The sequence below is a fragment of the Haliotis rubra genome, unplaced genomic scaffold (genome assembly GCF_003918875.1).
Source record: "Haliotis rubra isolate DU_JTF1 unplaced genomic scaffold, ASM391887v1 Scf572, whole genome shotgun sequence".
NCBI lineage: Eukaryota > Metazoa > Mollusca > Gastropoda > Lepetellida > Haliotidae > Haliotis > Haliotis rubra.
The window spans coordinates 312,100-335,365 of NW_025767271.1; the positions used below are offsets into that span (position 1 = coordinate 312,100).

Consider the following 23,266-nt stretch of genomic DNA (forward strand, 5'->3'; position numbering starts at 1 on the left):
TATATATCACATGAGACCACATTACACACGATATATCACATCAGACCATATTACATCACTATATATCACATGAGACCACATCACACACGATATATCACATCAGACTATATTACATCACTATATATCACATGAGACCACATCACACACGATATATCACATCAGACTATATTACATCACTATATATCACATGAGACCACATCACACACGATATATCACATCAGACTATATTACATCACTATATATCACATGAGACCACATCACACACGATATATCACATCAGACCACATCACACCCTGATATATTACATCAGAACACATCACACCACGATATATCACATCAAACTACATGATACACCATATAAGAACATATTACACCACGATATATCACATCAGAATACATTACACTATGACATATCATTTCTGACATAAACATATGCGGCAGCATTTTGGGGAGTAAATGTTGCACCCTAGATATTAATCGAATTAAAACTATAACAAAATGTGACCTAACCAATTGATGATGCTCAGAAAATATGTCTGCGCAAATATGAAGGTTGAACTAGATGAAATCAAAATATGTTCCCAAACTGTTAACCATGAACAACCAGACGATGGTGTTGACAGCTGCGTGTACGAGTCTCACTACATCAGGGCTGGAACGAACGCATGAGACACTATCATTAGAAACATCTCCTTTCTCAATAGCTATGGCCTAGTTACAAAACTTCGTGACACTAGTTATTTTGATATGTACGAGTAAGCTTTCTGAACAGATCAATATTTCCAAAGGAAAAATGTATATACACATGAAAAAAAGTATCGAAACATCGTTTACTTTTCATAGTATCAACACGTTATCTTTAACCATAGCATATACAACCTCAATTTAACTTACTATCTGGATAAACTGACCCTTAAGGGATAATTAAATGACATATCTAAACGCAAAAAGATCGAAAAAATGAAGTTTATTCAGAGAAGCAAACATGGTAAAAAACGGACTCATTTTGTAGTGGTGAGGTGAGATGAAATGGGGTTTAACGTCGTACTTATATGATGACGTGCATGCATGCGTATGTGTTGCTGCTTGTACTAGCCCAGAACTAAGCTGGTTTTATGGAGCTAGCTCACATGCTGCAGTTAAGCATGAATAGCCCACTCAGAAACATTATACTGACTCCGAGCCGACCAGACCCATTAATGCCGAGCGCCAGGCAGGGACCAACAAGTACCATATTTTAACGTCTTTTGGTATGACACGGCCGGGGATCGAACCGGAGACCTTCCGCTCTCCGGACAAACGCTCTAATCACTACACCACGGAGGCATTTTGTAGCGGTGATACCTATGATCGTATGCTCAAGATTCTGGCATACTATCCTCATGAAAGCACGTAAGTATCAATAATGGCAATATCTGGTGTTACCTCCGCCAACTGCCATAATCCCCCTGACCCATCCTCTACATTGACTGTATCAGTCGTTGACTTTGGCGTTGAAGTATGGTATTCCGTTGATGGAGGGGTTGTTCCAATAAGATAAGATAACATAAGATAATTCCTTTATTATCCCAAGGGAAATTTATTTTGCATCATATGCAGTTCTCCAGTTTTTTCTTTCATAAAGCAGCCATGTATAACATTGCAAATGATAATCATAAAACTATTGTTTAAAATAATCAGGATATAAATAGATCAAATTAGTACACAAACATTGATATTGACTAGAATTTGGACAGTTGGAAGACAAGTCATTCATTGAATTTTTTGTTAATACATCTAATACTAGCTGGAACAAATGAGCAAATACATCAAGATTTTGTTCTGGAAGATTTCTCAAAAGTATTCTGCGACCTGTAATTTCCTAAACATTCTCTATGGGATTGAGACTTCTTCCGATTTCTAGAAACAAACTTCAAACTTCAAACTCAAATTTCAAACTGAGTTTGACAATTTGAAACAGCTGAATTTTTAACTCAACTGCATGTTTTAAATACAAAAAGCCCAAACAACCTAAGTAATCTATCCACAAAACTCAAATTGTCTTCTAAATTTGAGTTTTATATTGATTTCAGTTAATTCTGGGAAATGCACTTACCTGCACTTTTTCAAATTTGAGTAAAAACTTTAACTTAAGTTAAAACTCAGACTTCAGTTTGTTTTGAGAAATCGGGGCCAGGACTCCTGACGGACCAAGGTAGAGTTTGACGTAAGAAATCCCCAACGGCACGTAGAATTGTTCATGAAGACTGGTCTTATGTTCAGAGGATGGCCATCGAAATGTGGTACAACAACCATGTCTAGGATGTCAGTGCTGTACCGTTGTCCATTCAGATTTTGTCTGATCGTCATGTGAGAGGCACCCCAACACCATCAATGAACCCCCGCCGAACAGTATTGGGCCCAAGATATTCAGTTTTGCCTACGCAGTGTTTCTGCGGCGCCAAACACGAGCTCGGCCATCAGTCATGAACAACAGAAATTGACTTTCGTCAGACCAGTAAACCCTGCCCCATGACGTCAAATTCCAGTGACGTCGAACTTTACACGAAGCTCGCCGTGCAGCTTTGTGCTCTGTGGATAACAGCAGACGTCTGATAGGTCGTCTGGTTCCATATCCGGCCGATTCTTTTGGCGATTTCGGACCTTCCGTTGGACAAACGACGAAGTGGAAGCCACTCTGTTTTTAACACGCCGCTTGACATGAACCGATGAAGTTTCGCGATTCTCAAAAGGGCTGTATTTCGTGTTCAGCCTGAACGCTGACGGCTCTTAATGTCATTAGTTTGCTGTGTGTTTTATGGCCAATCAGATAAATTGATGACAACCAACATCGTTTACAAAAGTCCTCAACGACATGCCAGCATTCCGCGTACCAATCTCTTGCCATCTTTCAGTAGTTGGCAGTTGACGAGTCCCTATATTTGCTTTTAAACAACGATAATTAATTGATTTTGAAAGTTATCGAGCTGTCAGAACAGTTTACTGACACTTAATATTTGCTTAATGACGATTTGTGTATTGCATGTGATGTTCGCCTTTGCTCGTAGCACGTACATATCTAAAATCAATACAAGGTGGGCCCGAAGGTTAACACTAATCATACAAACAAATTAACATATTTACGATATGAATATAAAAGGCTATATGGTATTAAGTGCTGCGATACTTTTGTTCATGTGTATACATTTTCTAAACAAGACACTACTTAACCCATCTACTTATGGTATATTTGTTCTTTAGTGAGTGTGTGAGTTTGGTTTTACGCCGCTTTTAGAAATATTCCAGCAATATCACGGCGTGAGACACCAGAAATGGACTTCACACATTGTATCCATGTGGGGAATCGAACCTGTGTCTTCGGTGTGACGAGCGAATGCTTAAAACCAATGCACTACCATGGTCTTTATCTCCTTAAACCCTGCACGATATCTACATAAACCACGCCTTATATCTACATAAACCATGCTCTATATCTACATAAACCATGCTCTATATCTACATATGCTATATATCTACATAAACCATGCTCTATATCTACATATGCCATGCTCAATATCAACATAAACCATGCTCTATACCTACATATGCCATGCTATATATCTACATAAACCATGCTCGATATCTACATATGTCATGTCCTATATCTACATATGGCATGCTCTATAACAGATACTACCTTTATTATAAACTATTAATTACAGTTCGTCATAGCCGTTGTTCGTTATGCGCATTTTGAATAGAATAGACAAGTGGGCTAGAGCAAAAACATGTTATATTCGTCAGTTCGTTATATGCATATACCATGCCCTCTATCTGCAAATAACATGCCCACTATCTGCATATACCATACAATATATCTGTATACACCATGTCCTATATCTGCATGTCCCATTAACTATATCTGTATACACCATGTTCTATATCTGCATATATCATACTCTATATCTGTATACACCATGTCCTATATCTGCATATACCATACTCTATATCTGTATACACCATGTCCTATATCTGCATATATCATATTCTATATCTGTATACACCATGTCCTATATCTACACATATCATACTCTATATCTGTATACACCATGTCCTATATCTACACATATATCATACTCTATATCTGTATACACCATGTCCTATATCTACATATATCATACTCTATATCTGTATACACCATGTCCTATATCTACATATATCATACTCTATATCTGTATACACCATGTCCTATATCTATATATACCATACTCTATATCTGTATACACCATGTCCTATATCTGCATATACCATACTCTATATCTGCATAAACTATGCCCTCTATCTGCATATACCATAATAAATATATCTAAGTACCTATGTCCTATATCTACATATACCTATCTATATATCTATACCATGTCACCATGTCCTATATATATATCTATATATACATATATATCTGTATACACCATGTCCTATATCTGCATATACCATACTCTGCATCTGTATACACCATGTCCTATATCTGCATATATCATATCTATCTATATCTGTATACACTATGTCCTATATCTGCATATACCAGTCTATATCTGTATTCACCATCCTCATATATATATCTGTATATCTATCATATCATATACCATAATCTCTATATCTGTATACACCATGTCCTATATCTGCATATATCTATACTGTATATATATACATGTACCATTATCTGTCATGTCCTATATCTACATATATCATACCTATGTCCATCTATATGCATACCATACTCTATACTCGCTATATATACCTGCTCTATATATGCATACACCATGTCCTATATCTACATATACCATACTATATATCACCATGTCTATATCTGTATACTGTATACATTGTATACCATGTCCTATATCTGCATGTACCATTATCTATATCTGTATACACTATGTCCTATATCTGCATATACCATTATCTATATCTGTATACACCATGTCCTATATCTGCATATATCATACTCTATATCTGTATACACCATGTCCTATATCTGCATATATATCATACTCTATATGTGTATATACCATGTCCTATATCTACATATATCATACTATATATCTGTATATACCATGTCCTATATCTGCATATATCATACTCTATATTTGTATATACCATGTCCTATATCTGCATATATCATACTCTATATCTGTATACACCATGTCCTATATCTACATATATCATACTCTATATCTGTATACGTCATGTCCTATATCTATATATACCATTATCTATATCTGTATACACAATGTCCTATATCTGCATATATCATACTCTATATCTGTATACACCATGTCCTATATCCGCATATATCATATTCTATATCTGTATACACCATGTCCTATACCTACATATACCATACTCTATATCTGTATACACCATGTCCTATATCTGCATATATCATACTATATATCTGTATACACCATGTCCTATATCTGCATATACCATACTCTATATCTGTATACGCCATGTCCTATATCTACATATACCATACTCTATATCCTGTATACACCATGTCCTATATCTGCATATACCATACTATATATCTGTATACACCATGTCCTATATCTATATATACCATACTCTATATCTGTATACACCATGTCCTATACCTACATATACCATACTCTATATCTGTATACACCATATCCTATACCTACATATACCATACTCTATATGTGTATACACCATGTCCTATACCTACATATACCATACTATATATCTGTATACACCATGTCCTATATCTACATATACCATACTATACATCTGTATACACCATGTCCTATATCTACATATACCATAGTCTATATCTGTATACATCATGTCCTATACCTACATATGCCATACTAACCGCCTCCGTGGTGTAGTGGTTAGAGCGACCTGCCCGGAGAGCGGAAGGTCGCGGGTTCGATCCCCGACCGCGTCATACCAAAAGACGTTAAAATATGGTACTTGTTGGTCCCTGCCTGGCGCACGGCATTAATGGGTACAACAAGGACTGGTCGCCTCGGTGTCAGTATAATGTGTCTGAGTGGGGTATTCATGCTTCACTGCGGCATGGTATCTCAGTGGGCTAGCACTATAAAACCAGCTTCAGTCTGGGCTAGTACAAGCAGCCGCACATACACATACACACGCATGCACGTCGTCATATGGGCGAAATATTCTCAAGCACGACGTTAAACCCAATTTCACCTCATCTCACCTCACATATACCATACTCTATATCTGTATACACCATGTCCTATATTTGTCCAATGATTTGCACAGTGGAGGAATTTTAATGTATAAACACGTGTAGTTCATTCTACAACTGGCTGCACCACGATCAATATTGATAGTGTTTACATCCTACTCTATTATTGTAGCTGGGTCCTCTATTCCTAAGCTTAGGCGATTTGTCTGCAATATTCCATAAGTGTGAACAGTTATGGCGTATGAATCTAACACGTGTAGAGTGTAAACCTTAGAGAGCAGCCAATCAAGTAAAACATGATCCAGGGCTACACATACACCGTCGCCAGGGCACGATTAAATAGTTGCACATCTAAGACAAACAATTCCAAAACGTCGAGATTTATGTGGCTTACGGTTTGTTTTGTTTTACAAAAACACTTGTGCGGTACGACCCTTGGGCGAAATGATGCGCTTCAGAATGGGAAAATAAACACGACTCGGGTTTCTCCTGTAGGTATGCGGCGTACCTACCCACACCCTTGATCTGTTCAGGACGAACAGCCAGTATTTCATTCCGCACTTTTTAAAGATAAATTGTAGACAAACGCAAACCGTACAGAACGTATTCAACCAAGGATATAATTGATACTATTTTGGAGTCAGGAATGCGATATCTGTTGCCATACGTTATCATTAACAAAACGGGAATGATATACGTATTTAAGAAGTCCATTCGTTGATATGTTATGTTGGTTTGGTTGGTTTGTTATTTAACGCCGCACTCAGCAATATTCCAGCTATATCGGGCAGTCTGTAAATAATCGAGTCTGGACCACACAATCCAGTGATCAACATTGTATATATATATAGGCTACCCCACCGCCCGAAATATTGCTGAAAACAGAGTACAATCATTCTCGCTAAGTCACGAAAAACGAAAATGGAATTTCTTATCAAAAAGTAATTAGTATGAATATTTTCATACCAAACTAGCAATAAATGTTCTATATCAGGATACATTTAAGTGAATTATTTAAAGCAAACATTCTCCTTAACCATGAAATATTCACAGCAGTATTACGATAACTTCCTGCTTTGATCCCACTTTAAAGCACATGTCATGTCTTTGCCTATTTCAATGCTATAGATCATAGAGTTATATATGTTCGTCTAAACGAACGTGTGTGTTAAGTGAATTCCACAAAACCGGTTCATGCAAACACATTTTCAGTAAGTTTTCGCAATTTTGAGTGATGAGCAAGTATTCACGTAATACCAATTCTGGTGACTGGTGGCAGGGTAGCCTAGTGGTTAAAGCTAGCTCGTCACGTCTAAGACCAGGGTCGGGTTCCTCACATGACTACAATGTGTGAAGCCCTGGAGCGGATACAGCTTTTTAAGAAAGGGCACAGTTCATTTTCACCCGTTTTCAAGAGAGTTCCAATGGTCATTTAATAAACTTTCAGGACAATGGGGGTGCACCCACCCCAGCCCCACGTTGCATTCATGCACCTATATGAACCCCATATCTAAAAGCGGCGTAAACCCTTACTCACTCACTCTAATGACTGGTCTCATTAACATTGCAATATCATACACCTTCAAAAATTGAGTACCAAACTTCAACAATCTGACTCGCACTGAAATTTGAACATAACTGTGCGAATTACATTTTACAGTAAAAACACTTCTGCAGTTGTACCATTTTACCATTTTGTTTGAACAATATGACCTACACAATAAGTAATATGTTACAGTTTCAAGGGCAACGGTTTCCAACGTATCTTTAAATGAATTACCACTTAATATGTAACAAGGATAAAAGTAGATGTGGCCATCACTGAGTCTCTCGGTATATGAACATTTTGTACATATATGTATGAGGAAGATACGGCAACGGACCTTAGTGTAAGTACCTGCAGGACTGGCCTCGCTTTCATACGTCAACATGCATACTACTACATGTAGTATGCAACACCAGTCTATGCAACTGTACGAATATGAACTAATCAGTTCTGAGCCTCCCGATGAAAGTGTTGCGTAATACTGAAATCTTTTGTTGCGGGCATTACCTAATGGAATGCAGGTATGTCCCGGAAAGCATATCTGAGTCATTTGATTAACTTGGTTCGTCGTGAGTCTGTAAAAGAAGCATGCGTCTCTAACCTATGCAAAATGGACAAACTTGAGGAACATCCAGTGATCAAGTATTTGCAGAAACAAGGACTTAACGCCAAAAGCAATCCATGAAGATAGGGGTACAAAACAAGGCTGAATGCACCTTTCTAAGCCAAATTAAAGAGGTGGGTATTATAGCAGTTTCTGCTTGGCAGCGAGAGTCTTAAAGACGACCCCCGTCCTGAAAGCCTGTCTCGTCAGCGACTCAAAAACTGATCCATTATAGTGATGACCGACCGACGACTGACTAAGCCTCATATACAATGTAGTCAGTTGGGATTTCTCAGGATGGTTGTTTGGTTGTTAATGCCGCCCTCGGCAATATTTCAGCTATATATATGGCGGCGGTCTGTAAATAATCAAGTCTGGACGGTCCAACCACACAATCCAGTGATCAACAGCATGAGCATCGAACTTCGCAATTGGGATACGAGGACATGTGTCAACCAAGTCAGCGAGCCTGGCCACCCGATGCCGTTAGTCGCCTCTTGCAACGATTTGTAAAAGTGGATGAAATCAGGCTTTCCCACAACGTTCCAACAACCATACAATGGCATCATTTGACATGATCTCAAACGCAGAAGGCCAAGACTGTCCCATAAACTGGAAGCTTTGTTACCTCCGCGTCTTTGGATGCCGAGATTGTCATGAGGGAACTATCTTCCAAAAGGTCCCGCCATAGAGAGAGCAAAGTTTGCTGCAAGTTTGCTGAGGTGAAATTGGGGTTAACGTCGTGCTTGAGAATATTTCGCTCATATGACGACGTGCATGCGTGTGTATGTGTAGGTGCGGCTGCTTGTACTAGCCCAGACTGAAGCTGGTTTTATAATGCTAGCCCACTGACATACCATGTCGCAGTGAAGCATGAATACCCCACTCAGACACATTATACTGACTCCAAGCCGACCAGTCCTTGTTGTACCCATTAATGCCGAGCGCCAGGACCAACAAGTACCATATTTTACCGTCTTTTGGTATGACGCGGTCGGGGTTCGAACCCGCGACCTTCCGCTCTCCGGGCGGACGCTCTAACCACTACACCACGGAGGCGCTCAGTTTGATGAGAGAGTGATGAAGAGCCGTTGAGGCTGCTCTTCCCATCAGACTGCGCCAGGACCTAAATCAGTCGTCCCGTGAAGATCCGTCTTATATAATTGGTCTTCAGCAACCCATGCATGCTTGTCATAAGAGGCGACAAACGGAATCGGGTGGTCAGGCGCGCTGACTTGGTTGACACATGTCCCTGTATCCCAATTATGCAGATCGCTGCTCATGATGTCGATCACTGGATTGTCTGGTCCAGACTGGATTATTTACAGTCCGCCGCCATATAGCTGTAATATTGCTGAGTGTGGCGTTGAACAACAAACAAAACAAACCTAAATCAGTCATTACCGCTGCTACAAACTGCGAGTGTTGCTCTGAACTTAATTTTCTGATATGCCTTTCTGATATGCCTTCATCAGACTCCGATCTGTTCTCAAACACGAAGAACGCTATAGCCGGAACCAATTTCGCCTTGTACGATGACGTCACAGTACCTGAGGAGAACTTTCTGGATTTCTGCGAAACTGGGATAAAAGCCTTCTCACATCGGTCTCAAAAGTACATGTATATCATTGTGCATGACGATTATGTTGAAAATCAATCATTTTTATATCTTTACGTCAGTATTTTTTTATGTGAAGCTCAAGACTTATCAGTCAACGATCGGATATGTACTGATATTTCAGGATGTTAGTTCCCACTACAATAGCTGTCATAGGCAACGCAAATGAGAATCGTTTGGCGAAATCGGCTATACACGTTTTGGTAGAGTTTGGAAACAGCTTGTGGTAAATCCATGCATATCACATACGCTGTGATCATTGTCTGGCCTTGTATTTGTCTGACTTTGAGTTACCAAATGATCGTTAATGGTTTTCTCAAGAAGTTAACCCGGGTGTAGAACAAGTACCATCTGTATTTAAGCACATATTACTCTGTGTTAAGTTTGTAATACGAATTATTATTGTCTGAGAAGCTATCTATGTGTTTAGAAAACGTCTATATTTTCCCCTTCGTGTGGACAACTAAAAAGCACTACCATATCTTTCATATTAGACCATCAGGAAGATTTTACATTTTGTTTCGGGGATGTCTGAAATTATATTAAAATGTTGTCGCATTTCATTTGCGTTTGATGATTTTCCCCTTATCAGCCTTGTGTGCGAATTATGTATTCTGTAAGTTTTATGATTACGGCTAGAGATCCTTTCATCAAGAAGTCTCGGGTCTAGACGTATGTTGTTTCAAAAGGTATTACACGTGTTGACGCTGTAAACAGACCGGGTTGATTATAACCAGGGTTACGCTAGATTTAATACCAACAGTCATGTATTCCTAGGTTAGAGGGGCTCGAATTCTAACTTTTTCTGCACTAAATTTACAGAGGTCTTATATACACTCCTAAGTTTCACTTTACATCATGAAAGACCGAGATTCGGTTATTTTTGTCCTCTTGGAGTGCTTTGATTACATACAAACCGCACTAAACGTTTTATGAATGACCATCCCCATGTATGGACTTTCCTCGTGGTGTTTCCGGCCACTAATACGTCCCCGGCCACCTATGCGAGTCATAGGAACCCACAAGAAGGGCTCGGGGGTTGGGGTTGGGGTTGGGTTTGGGGCGATGTGGTGAGGTGTGTGGTGGGTAGACTAACAACTAGTCTCTGAAATGAACATATTTTCCTGAAAAAAAGATTCATAGTAAAAAAAAACAAATATATAATGAAAAGGAGCCCTGAGACTTTCTTCATTTTCAGAGACCCTGAAGCTGTGGAAATCTAGACTTGCCACACTTTCTAGACTTGCGTGGGCTTTCTTGGATATATTGCTTCAGGGTCTGTACGAGAGACTATGTGGTGTGGTGTGTGGTGTTGTATGGTGTTGTGTTGTGGTTGTTGTTGTGGTGGTGGTGGTGGTGGTGTGTGTGTGTGTGTGTAAGGTTCAGATACTTGGTTGATTCTGTTAACGTACACTGACGATGTCGATCGGTGCTTTTCATATCAATCATTGGATTGTTTGACCCAGACTGGAACATTTACAGGCGACCGTCGAATAGGGCTTGTATATTGCGGGGACAACAACCATGTTCATTTCTATTGGAAAGCGAAGACTTGCAATATTTCGGGTTTTCCGCCCATATAAGCTGGCACGCCGTGATATGACGGACATAATGTTCACAGCGGAGTAAAGCTTTCACTAAAGCAATACTGAACTCTACGTAAGTTGTTTTGGCCACAGCAACACTTTCTTTAAAACATCATTTCTTCATGAAAATACTTGACTCTATTTAATTTACATTTTGGATGTGAGTCATGTTGGTATCACTTTTATGTGGTTGAATCCGCGAGCACCAAATCCCACCAGAGCTTATTGGTGCAGGTTTATATACCACACGCTTTGAATTGGTGCCAATCGTAATTACTGCTCTTGGACTCACCTTCCGTACATGTTAGAATGGTCCTTAGCTTACTGCATATGAGCTCATCTGTCGAACGGGGGGTTAAAATACTCCAAACGAAAAAAGCGTCAGCGTAAAAAAGAACTATATAATATGAAAATGACGAATCCGCCCATGTAGAGCCTCGCCATTGCATGCGAGCAGACGACGCTTCTTACGTGCCTCGTTTTCGTAGATGACAGCCTCGTTTTCACATGACAACAAGAATGCTATGGCGGAGTGCCTGTTGGTTCGGTCCAGTATGATGCATGTTATGCGAGACCCGCCGTACATCAATGATTCGAATTTGGATTTTTGTGATACTGCTTCTGTTGGAAGCCGGGATGACCAAGCGGACCGGGACCCAGACTTTGTGGAAGACCGATTTCGGGTAGACCGGAAGAAACTGGAGCAAATGCTACAAGGTAAAGCTCGTTCACACACGTTTTGTGGGTTTGGCAAAGTTTAGGAGATGGTATTAACATGACAACTGTATGATTGAACATTTTGGATTAAATAATTGCTTTGAATTCTATAAACAAGTGACCCTTCACTTTGTCAGACAATTTGGTTAAGTTCATCTCATCGACACGCGTTCAAACGTACTGCCATATATCTAATTTACACCGATCAGCTGATCGAGTTCACAGTGTGTCAGCGGAATACCCCATAAGATGTGAAGTAGTTGTAATGAATACACTCTGAAGTTTGACAAGCACATGTGCGGTACGGCCGCGAGTGATTCGGCTGTTGAGAAGCAACTGAACGTGTACATGCCCGATCGAAGTAGATATAGCGTTTAGTTATAAATCGATACTTTGTCACATAAACTGGCAAGTGTAAACTGGAGTTCCTGGGTTTTACAATAACAACATAGACGGTAGAGGGCCTCGGGAGGTCTTGTGCAGATCGCTGACATTGTTGACAGTTGTCATGGAAAATATGTCAATATCCCTCATCACCTTAGTCAAGTTAGTGGTCATTTCGTCCGAAAGAATCTCACGACATGTTGACGTTTGGACTTTATTAAATAAGTTAACCTAAAAACAGAATGAGGAACTGTGTGCATACGTTTTTGTATATTAGCTAGATTTGACAAATATATCAAATTTTTGGATTAGTACAATATCAGGAAACCCGTTTAAATGCATACTGTCAGTTTATAAGGGTTATACTGTTTTCATTTTTTACGGTAAATATTTGTCTCATCTTCACTGATTAATATAGTTTTCAGCCCAATCTTGAAAGAATAAACTAAGGATATAACTAGCATATCACCCCCCTGAGGCAATACAGCACCTATAGCTGACGTGAAGTGTAAACAGTGTTTCTATATTCGTTACTTTGTGCTGAAATAACTTTCATTGTGAAACATGTAATAACTCGCAAGTACAATGTGACAGTTAGAACTTGAGGTACAGTGCCTGCGGGAATGGATGACAATGTGTTGTTACAATGAATAATGACCAGGTCACATCTTGCAATCTCTCTCTCGCTGTAGGATTAGTTGTCAACAAGATCAAAACAGCAGAATGTGCATGAAGATTAAAATCAGCGATTCATTATGTATTATGTGTCATGTTTTTAGTGGTAATTTGGATTTCATGTGGTCTGTTTCATGTTAGTAATTTTGTCAAATTTAGTTTAAATAGATGTCTGCATACCATGTTATGACAGCCTGGTTAATTATATATGAAGAAAGAAATACATTTTGTAAGGATATACAGGTATTTTAAAAAAGTGATTTGATAAAAATTTAAATAAAGATATGAATAAAAGAAACTGAAATGAGAAAAGAAAGAAAAAATATTTATATCTGTCCCAATTCTCTACCCCTTCAAATTACATTACAAAGACATCTTGTTTTTTAAACATTTGTAGTAAAATATTGCATACAGTTTCTTCACTGAACATGTGTGAAGCCTAGTAGTTGAAGCAGTCGCTAAACACAGAAGGCACAGGTTTGATCCCTATTGTGACAAATTGTGATATTTCTAGAATATTGGCTACACAGGTGCAAAATCAAACTCACTCTCAAACTCATTCACTCACTCATACTGTTGGCACCTTCTTAATTAATCTGTGATAAGATCAATGATATCCAATCAAACAAACAGCAGTCCATTCTCAGCCTTGTGTTAATCTGAGCAACTTCATCAGGTAGTTTTCTGAGCAGCCAGCACTGCCAACTCTCTCACTGTGACGATTTGCTATGTAGGTCACTCAGGCCTCAACATATTTTTCACTTCCTACCTTGTAAGACATTGTTAGTTTTTACCAGTGTGAGAAGGTCTGAAGGAGGGAAATAGAAACGTTTTGTTTCTGCGATGCTTTCAATAAATAACAATAGGATATGTTTGTGAAAATAACAACTAGTAAAGGAACAGATCTTGCATTGTTTTTCATGCCTGATTGATGTGATTGGTACAGGAACACCTTAACATCTTGTTGATATATTAATGTGTGAAGGTCATTTCTGGTGTCCACCGCCGTGATGTTGCTGGAATATTGCTAAAAGCGGCGTAAAACCAAACTCAGTCAGTCAGTCAGTGTTGATATATTGATCTTTTCACCATAAGCAATATTCAGTGTTTCCTGTGCTTTGAGTGTTTATGTCAAGTGGGAAATAGCATGCTTTGTAGTAACAGGTTTTATATTCAAACTATTGTTCATGGAATGAAGTAAAAATAAAATGCTATTAAAGAATACAACTGCTTGGAGTGTTTTGGTGTTGACAAGTTACAGAGTTATTTCCCTTTCTATATCAATTAATAAAAGAGCATGTTAATCATAATTTGTTTGGCAGATTTGGTGAAAGAAAGAATGTTTTAAAGTTTATTATCTCATTCGGCATGTTGAACATTTGGCACTTTTTTAGTTGCAAGATGTGTCGACCAACCGTTAAACAGAATTATATTTTGTTGAATTAAAAAATTCTCCATGATTGTTAGCAGATAGCAGAGGAGTAGATGAATCAGGAATTACATGCTTATTGACATTATTTTATTTGAAACAAATGTATGTTCTGTAATAATTAAGTGCATATGTCAATGAAACAGCCTTTTACCAGGTTACCATGACAACCCTTTTCTCCATTTATTTTCAAATGTAAATGAAATGTAAGGAGTTGTAAAAATGTTTAGTTCTGTGTTAAGTGTGAGGTTATGTGATATGTATGTTCTGTAACCTGATAACAGATTTCTTGTGATGCCTACTATTTTCAATTTTCCGGAATGCCTTTACCAGATATTTCATGCAGAAAAATATGTTTTGAAACTAGAATCCTTCATGTAGCATGTCAAAATGGAGATGTGTTGTGACCCATCAATTAACATTGACAGACGATGTCTGTTGATGGACATAAAGTATGGCTCATATTGCTCTGACATGAAGTTTCCTATTAATATTTCTGACGTTTTGAAAAACTATTGACTTATGAATGTGTAATGGTTTCAAAGTTATGTTTGTATGCCTTTGAGAACATTGGAACGATCTGTTTTGAGAACATTGGAACAGTCTGTGTTAGATTCTTTTTGGATCCGATATGGAATAATTAATAATTAACACAATCTTTCACCCAGTAGGAATTTCTGTTTTAAGTTACAGGCTGGTGACTTTTTGCACACTCTGATTTATGGTATTAGAGTATGAAAATGATTAGGCAGAGTATAAGGTATTTAGATAACATCATTCTATATTACCTGCTTAGGCTCATCAGTTCAGGTATTCTGAGGATTAATGTAAGCATAAAATGTACGTTGTAAACATGGTAATGTCTACAAGGGAGGATTTCATGTTATTGCTGCAAGTGATCAGTAGACCAACTCTTCCATGTTATTTGAATGCCTTCATGTATCCTGACTGTTTAAATAAATAAGACCCGTAAAGGTCCGGGTTAGAATTGATCTTCAGTAACCCATGCTTGTCGTAAGAGGTGACTAACGGGATCGGGTGGTGAGGCTCGATGACTGGGACGACACATGTCATCGTATCCCAGTTGCGTAGATCGATGTTCATACTGTTGATCCCTGGATTGTCTGGTCCAGACTTGATTATTTACAGACCGCCACCATATAGTGGGAATATTGCTGAGTGCGAGTAAAACTAACTAACTAACTAAATAAATGCTCTCATGTATCCTGACCAGTTTTGTGTAGACATAAATAAATAAATATAAATAGATATAGATAGATAGATGGATAAAAACCTGTTTAGACTTAATATCTGACATGCTGCCCAGATATACTGAATGCAGTATGGAACACGACCTTTTATTTGGAGAGATGGCTGTTATAAGGGTTTATGCCTAGGTGTAGGAGAATGTCTTTCCACCAGAGCTTTTCAGCGGAATCATTCCCCTTTGAAGAAGTTTATCAAAGAGTTTCTGCTCATGCAGTGCTGGAAATTAAGAGGAGGATTCTGTGTTCTCATGTGCTAGGGTACTTTGATACCCCATACATCAGAGTCATCACATAGACTGTCATTTCATTTGTATGCTGTAGTCAGCAATGGTCGTATATCTCATGGTTTTTAAATATTTGAGATCTTGATCCACACCTTCAGTGTATGATCACCCACAATCAGCCCACTCACACCTGTGACCACCCGGTTCTCATCAGCTGTCTCTGCAGCAAGCTTAGGGTTCTCGATGACCTGTTCTGCCCAGTAATCCCTAGGTTTAGTAACTGAAATGAATGTTGCTATGTCCTTATCGACTTGTCTAAAGCCCCTAGTCAGATAATATCTCTTTTGGTCAAGTAAGATTTGCTGAATCCATCCATGCATGCATGCATCCATCCATCCATCCATCCATCCATCCATCCATCCATCCACACATACATACATACATACATACATACATACATACATACATACATACATACATACATACATACATACATACATACATACATACATACATACATACATATAGAATTCCTTACACTAACAGATCTACTGAAAATAATGTCATGACTCGTTTTGGGTAGTAAACTCAAACAGATTTGGCACAGTGACACGGTACAGTCGTGATAATCGTTTTTACTATATCTTTCTCTCCCAATGAATTCATCCCTGTCCCTCTTTTTCCTGCTGTGAATCAAATCACAATCATTTATGGACTTATTAGACAGAAGGTGAAACCATAGGATTATGTGTTATACTGAACCCTGATAAGAATCCCCAGTATTCTGTTGTATAAGAGCTCGTATCACTAATACTAGTAATAGCACAGAATCCAGTGTCCAACATTAGACGCTTGTGTTAACCCTATGTGCAATGTCATTATGACAAGATCTTAGTGTTTGTAAGACTAAGAATTCCTAGAATCAAATGATATAGCTGAAACCTGAGGTATAGTCTGTCTCACTGTCCCTGAACCACATTATTTCCCCCTAATGCTTAGCCCTCCTTGCAGTGCTAAAGCCCTAAATGAAGCAAGTCTAGATTTCCCCAGAATCTCCCAACTCTCTAAGGCTCCTTTTCAATTTAAATGGGTTTGTTTGTTACTATCAAAATTATATATATTCAGGGACTGAGCGTTAGTCTACCTGAGGTACAACAGCGCCTCCACCATCGTTTTGAGCGCCAGTTCTGGTGGCTGCTGGAACGTGGTATAACAGTGGCCGTATTGTGGCCAGGTGGGACGTGCATGGTGGCTGATGAAATAGCATCAAATACTGGCTGCAGAAATGTCATCTGGAATTTCCACATACTAGCTGCCTATGAAAACAAAGACATAGGTTTCTTCATAAGCCAGAGAGACGTTATTTCCTCGGCCATGTGACTTTCATCAAAAGTGTTTGCTTTTGTGAAACATGGCCTGATTTGCTTATGGAGCTGAGTGGAAGAGGAAGCACTCACAATTGAGGAGTATGGAGAAAAATGTCAGATGATTTTTAGTAAAAGCTTCAAACTAGGTCAAAGTCTGAAAAAATATTTCTTGAAACAAAGATTGTTGTTGTTTGGTTTATCAATCCATAAGACAATTAAAATGACCCTGACATATTGTATGTAATCTGGGGCGAGGGTTTGAGGTCACCCTGCCCCCAGATGGTTAATTTTCTGTTATTTCCCCCCATGTTCTCATGTTTCCTCTGCTTGAGGTGTTTTTTATGATCTCTCCTGTATTTGGCTCATTTGCATAACAAATGACTGCTGATGTGTGTTCATGGTAGTTGCCAAGCTGTTCTGCCGTTAACACAAGCCAACATTTATGTACCTTTGAGTAATAGCTCTACTAGTGACGTCTTACCTCTCTGCGACGTAATAAACACAATCTCCGCACCATTCAACGGACATGGCAACATGATTACCAGATACCGGTTTCAATAAACGGAACAAAAACTGGGTAGTATTTTAGTACCTTTTGATTTTCTGTAATCACGGGATTAATCATGGATAACAAGTTGACCTTGATGCAGGAGGCTTCTCACAACATCATGGAGTAATCAAGAACAGTATCAGAAAGTAATTGTTCGCTAACAGCGTACCATAAACCTATGCCAAAATATTTTGACACGTAAGGGATGTTGAAATAATCGTGCAATAAAAATGGAAGCCACTTGGCGATTGTGGCACTTCCTCCTCTATTTGATAGCAACAGCTGGATATGTTTTACAGCATCTCTTAGTTAGAGCAGGAGCTCTTTGACGCCCATTTCAAAGTAATTTGTCTTCAGGTGATCTACTCAGATTGAGAGAGGTGGGCTGGCTTGGTAATCGTGGCTTTGTAAGGCTGTGTCGATGTTAAGAGGGGTTGATGTGGAGATTGTGTAATAACGAACGGACTTCAATCTTGGCATGTTGAAGGATAGCTCTCGATTCATGAAACTTGGTGTTTTTTTCCAAAGTATGCAGTTCATGTCTGAACTGTTTCTATGGCGATGTTTAAGTATTATGGGTAACAGGTGGTCAAGTTTTTCTCAACAAGTCCACAGGATTGTTCTTTCAAACTGAAGAGATATCTGTGTGATGGGGGAAATGTTTAAAGCACATGTAATGTTGGCTACGATTTGAGTGCATTTCGTGGTGTATCAAACTCTTTTTAGCCATATAATATGCATGTTGAAGGATATACACTGTTTTCCTAGAAGGACCTGCTGCTTGATAGGTGTTAAAGTTCTTGTTTACATTCAAAACTTTCCCACAGTGTTATGAAATGATCTAAAATTCCAGAAGATTTCATGGTTTTTCAAGGTTATTCCATATTTTTATATAAAATCTTTTTATCATGTTTACTGAAAAATGAAAGGCAAGATATTTATCTGTCATTTGCCCATATTGGCATATGATTCATGCAGTATGTACAGCTCTTCCTTGGTGTCTAAACATGAAAGGCTTGAAACTGCTGGAAAGGATGTAAAACCTGACTAGTTGTTGAACCCGCTTGGTAAATGCTGACCCGATCTACAGCAGGTACATCAAAACTACTGGATATATCGGATACCAAAAGACTGCAGAAGGTTTTGGACACCCACATGTGATATGCTAAATCTTGATTATTAAAGTGTTAACTGTTGCATGGCTTCTTTAATCTTGCACACTTCAACACATGGAAGGGATTCTGGATCTGATAAGGATCCCAGGAACCTATGCAGATCTCCCCATGCTGATTCTGGTTTAGAATAGATCCCTGGGGGGATTCCAGAATAGGTCCCCAGCAACCTGATTTGACTTGTCTGTCAGTGTGAATAATTGCTCATTATACCGACCACTAGACCAACAATTAAATTACAAGGAAATATGCCAAAGGACATGTTCTTTCTTCTTATATAAGTGAGAAGCTCAAGAGTCTAATTGGCAGCCCATTCAACATCAAAACTAAACTTTCGCCATCCCTGATTCATTATTTGTTTGAATGATCAATCCAGCAGAAATGGCCTATACCCTAATTACATGGAGGCATGTCACAATCACTTCTGGGCCTCCGTTCACTGTGATGGCAGTCAATAACAACTGGATGTAATGTTTTTAGCAAATGAAATCAATGCCATGAAACAATAGCCATTAAACAGTCTGCTGGTAAATATACATTAAAAGTCACATTCTGCCCAGTTTGATTTGTCATACAGTTGGTCTTGGAGCGACACTCAGCAATATTCCAGCTGTATGGCGGCTGTCTGTAAATAAACGAGTCTGGACCAGACAATCCAGTTATTAACAGCATGAGCATCGGTCTGTGCAATTGGGATACAGTGATATGTGTCAACCAAGCCAGGGAGCCTGACCACCCCATCCCGTTAGTCGCCTCTTACGACAAGCATGGGTTACTGAAGATCAATATTCTAACCCTTACATGAATGTGAAAGGAAACCAGTTTGCAGAATGCTGCTACTTTGATCCAAGGAGTAGGGTCTGTTTGCAATCGAGAATATTAAAAAATTGTAAAAAATATCTTGGTGCTTAGAAACTAATTATAACTTTTTTTTTATCTAAATACAGATAAAATTTATTTTTGCTCATTGAAATATGTTTTGTATACTGCTATGTAATCATGATCCTTGCTGAAATTCATATCTGAATCTTTGAACAAATGTACAAGTTTCTCTGGTCATACTGAGGTATCAGGTACAGGTGATTTTACAGAGCTGCCAAACATTTGTATTTTTTAATTTAGTTCAGTAACCATTGAGAGATCATGTATTCATACTTTGGTGGATAAATGATTTATCATCCAAGATTGCCTTCCACAGGAGATATTGCTTGGGTGAAATGAAGCAATATCTCCTGGAATTATCGCTACAATGAATTGCATCTCAAAACTTTTCAGACAATTGGGATGTTATCAGTTATGCTGACGTCAAAGCAAATAACATCACTTATCTGTTTGGCACAGAAGTTGGTCAGTTCAACGCTTTACACTCCAGGCATAAGTTTTTACTGTTTACAAACAGAGGAAGTTGGAAGAATAATCTTGCATGATAAGTACTGGGTAAAATTTTACTTGCATGTGTTTTTATATCGACTGTATCGTCAAGTTTAGAAGTTTTATTGACTGATGTTGACGTACTGTAAAGGACTTACAAACCACTGCTTTTGCTGAAATATCAGCTATGTATTTAATCAACTAAGTGAGCTGATATTTCAAAGCTTATGTTTGCAAGAATGCTTCATGTAAGTGCAATTTGGTTTCAGTATGAATTTGACAGCAAGCAGGTACATGATATATATTATTGATATCAGAAGGTATTGTGTATGTGAATTCTTGAAGAGTAAATGACTCATTCTTCATTAGGTTTATACTGATAATACACCTGTTTTGTATTTTTTGTTTGTGTGAGTAGCGAGTAATGAATTTCCGTGATGTTTTTAGGATAGGTTTATGTTTATTTCAATTTATTAGTACAGTCAGGTAAATTTTAGTAATTTATCAATGTGCTAATGACCTACATCTGTTGATTGGGCCAACTTGTCTTATCAGTACTCTTGTAATGAGGAGAAGCTGGGCTTAATTGATCTTTGATGTTGAATATTTTATGGTTTCCCAGACATTGTGAAGGTATTGATTGGAAGCCTTTCATTGAGAGTCTGTGTAAACATTGCATGTATCTACATTGTTAAACACTGCCTATAGCATGTGGTGGCTAGATTCCTAGCCCGAGTTGGTGAGGTGCCTGATGAACGAGACAAGTGTTGATTACACTCACTTGAATCAAGTTTTCAATTTGACACTTTGTCTGGGTACTGAATGCTTTGATGAGGGCACTATGTTCAAACCAGTTGGCAGTTCTTTCAAGTAGTATTCCTGTCATTCAAATACCTATTGCAGAGTAGTTTACTGGAGAATGATTGCCCTAGTTAGACTGTGAACAGGTAGTTAGTTCTACACATGGCACTATAATATAGGGGGCAGTGGGGTAGCCTAGTGGTTAAAGCGTTCACTCATCATGCGAAACACCCTGGTTCGATTCCCACATGAGTACATTGTGTGAAGCCCTTTTCTGGTATCCCCCACCGTGATATTGCTGGAATATTGCTAAAAGCAGCGTAAAACCAAACTCACTCACTATGATATAAACCCTCAAAATGACACGTATATACTCAGTTTCTTACCAAATTCCCAACTGACACTTACAAGTATTCCAACATATCACGATTGCCGGTTCATGTTTCAGGTGCGGTGAGATCAGATTATATTGTCTACGATCGTGATCATTTTGTGTTTTCCTGCTCACCCCGATCTAGTGTTGGACAACAGTGAGACAGTGTTGGGCCATGTTGACAAGGCCAGGGGGTGGAGAGAGTCGCTATTGATCTGCTCCACCTTACCGAGACCCATTGACAAGACCAATATCAGTGTACTTATTATCGTAAAGGGCAGTGGAGGATGTTCTTAACACATGAAGTATTGACTGTGTGCTTTGGAGTGAAATGAGTCCCAATGATAATACTCTCATGGATGACACACTTCATTAGGGAGGTGATCCTAAATATTTTGATATTGATCTATTTTGGTATGCACTTATATAAATCTTGAGATTGGAAATTTCAAACATAGTAATTAAGATATAATTACTTGTACATCTTGTATCAACAGAAGGAACGCTTTAGTTTAACAGCATACTTTAACAACTTCTTGTTGTCTTTGTCAAGTAGTCCTCAGAATTTGGATTCTTTGAATAAGAAGAATTGACTTTACACTGTAACCACGGAAGTGAGTGAGTGGGTTTAGTTTTACGCCACTTTTTGCTATATTCCAGCAATATCACGGCGGGGGCACCAGAAATTGGCTTTACACATAGTGCCCATGTGGGGAATCGAACCCGGATCTTCAGCGTGACGAGTGAACGCTTTAACCTCTAGGCTACCCCACCGTCCCTGTAACCACTGAAGTGAGTGAGTGAGTTTAGTTTCACGCCACACTCAGCAATATTCCAGCTCTATGGCGGCGGTCTGTAAATAATCGAGCCAGTATTTGATGCTATTTCATCAGCCACCATGCACCAGAGTGCTGCGTAAAACTAAACTCACTCACTCACTCACCCACTGAGCCTGTCCCCTGATGCAGTTCTTTGTGCCAATCACACATCTCCAAATGTGATCACACTATCACTTCAGTAAAAGCTGACCAAGCAGAGGTTGCATAAACACACTTCCACGATGGACTCACCTCTATAAACAGAATCTCAGTGGATAAGAAAGTGCCCTTGAAGACCTTGGACCAACCATACATCATTATCAGATTAATTTTGTTATATGAGCTCTGATGTTTTATTTTTTATCCAAGATACTCATATATTAATTAACTGTGAACCACCCAAATCACCTCACTCCAAGCCCAAATAGTAGGACCTCTCTAAAATGATTGAAAATCGGTAATATCGTTGACAGGAAAATTTATTGACGATTATTGATATGATAGTATCTGATAGAAAAAAGATTTCATTTTCTCACACAATATACA

At 38.6% G+C, this 23,266-nt stretch overlaps 1 protein-coding gene across 1 annotated transcript in view; it reads left to right on the forward strand.

Moving 5' to 3' along the window:
* Window positions 1–11,911: 11,911 nt before the first annotated feature.
* LOC124254483 (protein bicaudal C homolog 1-B-like) overlaps window positions 11,912–23,266 on the forward strand; it is a 139,612-nt gene continuing 128,257 nt past the window's right edge. The window contains exon 1 of the mRNA XM_046688292.1: window positions 11,912–12,288. Coding sequence (XP_046544248.1) covers window positions 12,060–12,288 — 229 coding nt within the window. The 5' untranslated portion in view covers window positions 11,912–12,059. The remainder of the gene's footprint in view (window positions 12,289–23,266) is intronic.